At 37.9% G+C, this 3,293-nt stretch overlaps 1 protein-coding gene across 1 annotated transcript in view; it reads left to right on the forward strand.

The window, feature by feature from the left end:
• Window positions 1–3,293, forward strand: part of LOC106523091 (retinoic acid receptor beta) — a gene marked incomplete at its 5' end in the record, with an annotated part of 26,326 nt that overhangs the window by 10,704 nt on the left and 12,329 nt on the right. The window contains 1 exon segment of the mRNA XM_014016396.1: window positions 2,267–2,433. Coding sequence (XP_013871850.1) covers window positions 2,267–2,433 — 167 coding nt within the window.

The following is a 3,293-nucleotide window of genomic DNA, read 5'->3' on the forward strand; positions in this document are numbered from 1 at the left end:
TGAAACCAAATAAAAAATTCAAGATGGCCGCCATGCCAACCAACCATAGAAAACACAAAAATGGCTATAACTCAGCTATTTTAAAATATATTGAGCTGAAAATTGCCAGGGTGGTAGCTGAGTGTTATCCTCATCACTTACTGAAACCAAATAAAAAATTCAAGATGGCCGCCATGCCAACCAACCATAGAAAACCTAAAAATAGCTATAACTCAGCTACTCTAAGACATATTGAGCTGAAAATTGTTAAGGTGGTAGCTGAGAGTCCTCCTCATCACATACTGATACAAAAAAAAATTCAAAGATGACCGCCACAGCCAACCGACTATAGGAGGCATAAACATGGCTATAACTTGGCTATTTCAAGACAAACTAAGCTGAAAACTGGTGTAGTAGTTGTATCTGTATAATAACTCCTAATTGTTCACGAGCAATGTTTATTTTATGTTTATGAAGTTCCTAAATGGCTAGTGGAATAAAAAAAATGCATCACATCCAACAAGCAGTAACAAGACCATTTGAGGAATCGAGAAATTTTAGTTTCAATACCAAATCATATTAATTTCTGGCTTCTTCACACCTCAAACTGTCAGATTAATTAAATAAATTCCTCTTTCATGAAATCCGTAACTTTTAAAAAGTTGATTTAACAAAGCTAAAAACTTTTCCGAGTATTTCTCTGTGACTGCAGCAGTGCTCTAGCGCCACGCTGAACAATGGAACTGAAGTCAGACTCGGTGCAACGCTCTGACCCAGATATGTGAGAATGTGTTGTACGATGACGGAGGATCTGCTACATTCTGTCATCGTGGCCTCCCCACACTCGGCCACCAAACAGGTTACATAAACAAACACATGTATCAGACAGATGTACGCCACGTAACGGCTGCCCCGGATGCTTCAGTAAATGTGTAAAGCGATCGCTCCTGGAGTGTTTACACAATCGTGGCTGGATGTAGGGCATCCAGAGGAGGGAGGAGGAGGAGGAGAGGGAGGAGGAGGAGGAGACTTGAGTGGTTGCATAACCCTACGCTGCTCTGCCATGTGCTGCCCCAGGCGAGTCAGTGGGACACACCAGAAATGTGTTGACACCATTAGAGGTGATTACGAAAGGCTAACCTGGATGTTTTCAGGCTTCACATGCTTCCTGAGCTAAGAGATGACCCCCGCAGATCTCAGACAACTGTTTACGAGGTTTTTTTAAAGGCCTAAAGACCACAGAGCCACGCAGACTCTGCTCCGATAAAATACATGTTCTTTTCCGCTGAAGCATGTTTTCAATAGAAGCAGCTGATCTGTGTGGTTCATCAACGGGAAAGCATATCCTGCTGAACAAGATTTAATTTATCAGAACAGGACAATAGTTTGATGCTGAGTCAGCAATTTAATTACTTCAGCATACTTCAATATTATGGATATTCATGTGTCATAACATTCTGTTCATTGTGGAGATTCTTCCTTTGCACTTTTTTAATATGACGTTCAAAAACATTTAGCTACATTTACAAATAATTGCCTCACAAAAAGCCATTAAAGTCTTTTTAATTTATTCAAAATCAAAGTTCTGTTTTGTTTACTCGCTGTGATTATGTTCTCCTGTTCTACTTTTAGCTGGTTGTTACAGTTTTGTGACTTTGAGATTTCCTTTTGCTACTTTTAGCTCATCCATGCTACTGCTAGTTTTTAGCTCTTCTTTTGTTACCTTTAGCTTCTAACTATCATTTTGTTGCTTTTAGCTCATCCATGCTACTGTTATTTACTCCTCCTTTACTACTTTTAGCTTTGAACGATCATTTTGTTGCTTTTAGCTTGTCCATGCTACTGTTATTAGCTCTTCTTTTGCTACTTTTAGCTTCTAACTATCATTTTGTTGCTTTTAGCTCATCCATGCTACTGTTATTAGCTTCGCCTTTGCTACTTTTAGCTCATCCATGCTACCGTTATTAGCTCATCCTTTGCTACTTTAGGCTTTGAACTATTATTTTGCTTTTTGCTAGACTTTTTTAGCTTTAAAACTTAGTTTCTGCTTATTCAGCAAACTTTGTTCCTCAGAATGCTAATTGTCCAGTACTGAATGTAGGTCCACCTCAGCTAAATGACCTCAGTCTACACAAACACGTCTCACACAAACACAAATCCACACCTCAGTGGATTTTACAGCTAAACACTGAGCTAAAGTTTGGAAAGAAGAATCCTTCTTCCAGATCATCTAAAGACCTGATCAAAGTTTTTGTTTTCTTAACATTTTGTACATTTCTTCCTCCAGCTGTGAGGAACGACAGGAACAGGCGAAAAGGCAAGAAGGAGGCGGTGAAGATGACCATCATGGAGACGTACGAGTTGACGGCGGAGCTCGGTCTGATCGTGGAGAAGATCTGCAGAGCTCACAGAGAAACCTTCCCCTCCCTCTGCCAGCTGGGAAAATACACCACAGTGAGTCTGTTAGCCACATCAGCAAAACGGTAGCTGGAAGCTAAAAGAGGCAAAACGTTAGCTACAAGGTAAAAGAGGCAAAAAGTTAGCTAGAAGCTAAAAAAAGGGCAAAAGTGTACCTAAAAGGAAACAATAACAAAACACTATGCTAGAAGTAAAAAAAAAAATCACAGGCTAAAAGTTAAAAATTGTAAACAGTAGCAAAAACACCAAAATGTTAGTTTGAAGCTAAAAGTGAAAAATTACAAACCAAAAGCTAGAAATAGCAAATGGCTGGCTAACAGCTAGTATTAGCAAAGAGCTAGCTAAAAGCTAAATGTATTACAACAGTAGATGAAAGCTAAAAGTAGCAAAGGAAGAGCTGAAGTATAAAGTAGCAAATGCTTACCTAAAACCTAAAAGTTACAAAAGGCTAACTTAAAGCTAGAAGTAGCAAATCCCAAGCCAAAAGCTAAAAGTAGTAAAACAATAGCTAAAAACAGCCAAAGGTTAGCAGCTACAAGTAAACAATGGTTAACTTAAAGCTAAAAGTAACAAATTACCAGTTAAATGCTAAAAACAGCAGCTAGCTTAAAGCCACTAATAGCAAAGAGCCAGCTAAAAGCTAGTGTCACAACAGTTGATAAAAGCTAAAAGTAGCAAAACTAGAGCTTAAATCCTAAAATATTAAAACGTCAATCTAAACTCTAAAAGTAGTAAAAGCTAAAATGTAGATGTAATAAATCAAAAGCCTCAAATTTTAGCTAAAAACAGCAAATGGTAAGTTAGAAGCTAACTTAAAGCTAAAAGTAACAAGAAGCTAACAGCTAATATAGCATAGCAGTGACTAAAAGACGACAATATAATATATAATATAATAT

This window comes from Austrofundulus limnaeus, unplaced genomic scaffold (assembly GCF_001266775.1).
Source record: "Austrofundulus limnaeus strain Quisiro unplaced genomic scaffold, Austrofundulus_limnaeus-1.0 Scaffold144, whole genome shotgun sequence".
NCBI classification, from domain to species: Eukaryota; Metazoa; Chordata; class Actinopteri; order Cyprinodontiformes; family Rivulidae; genus Austrofundulus; species Austrofundulus limnaeus.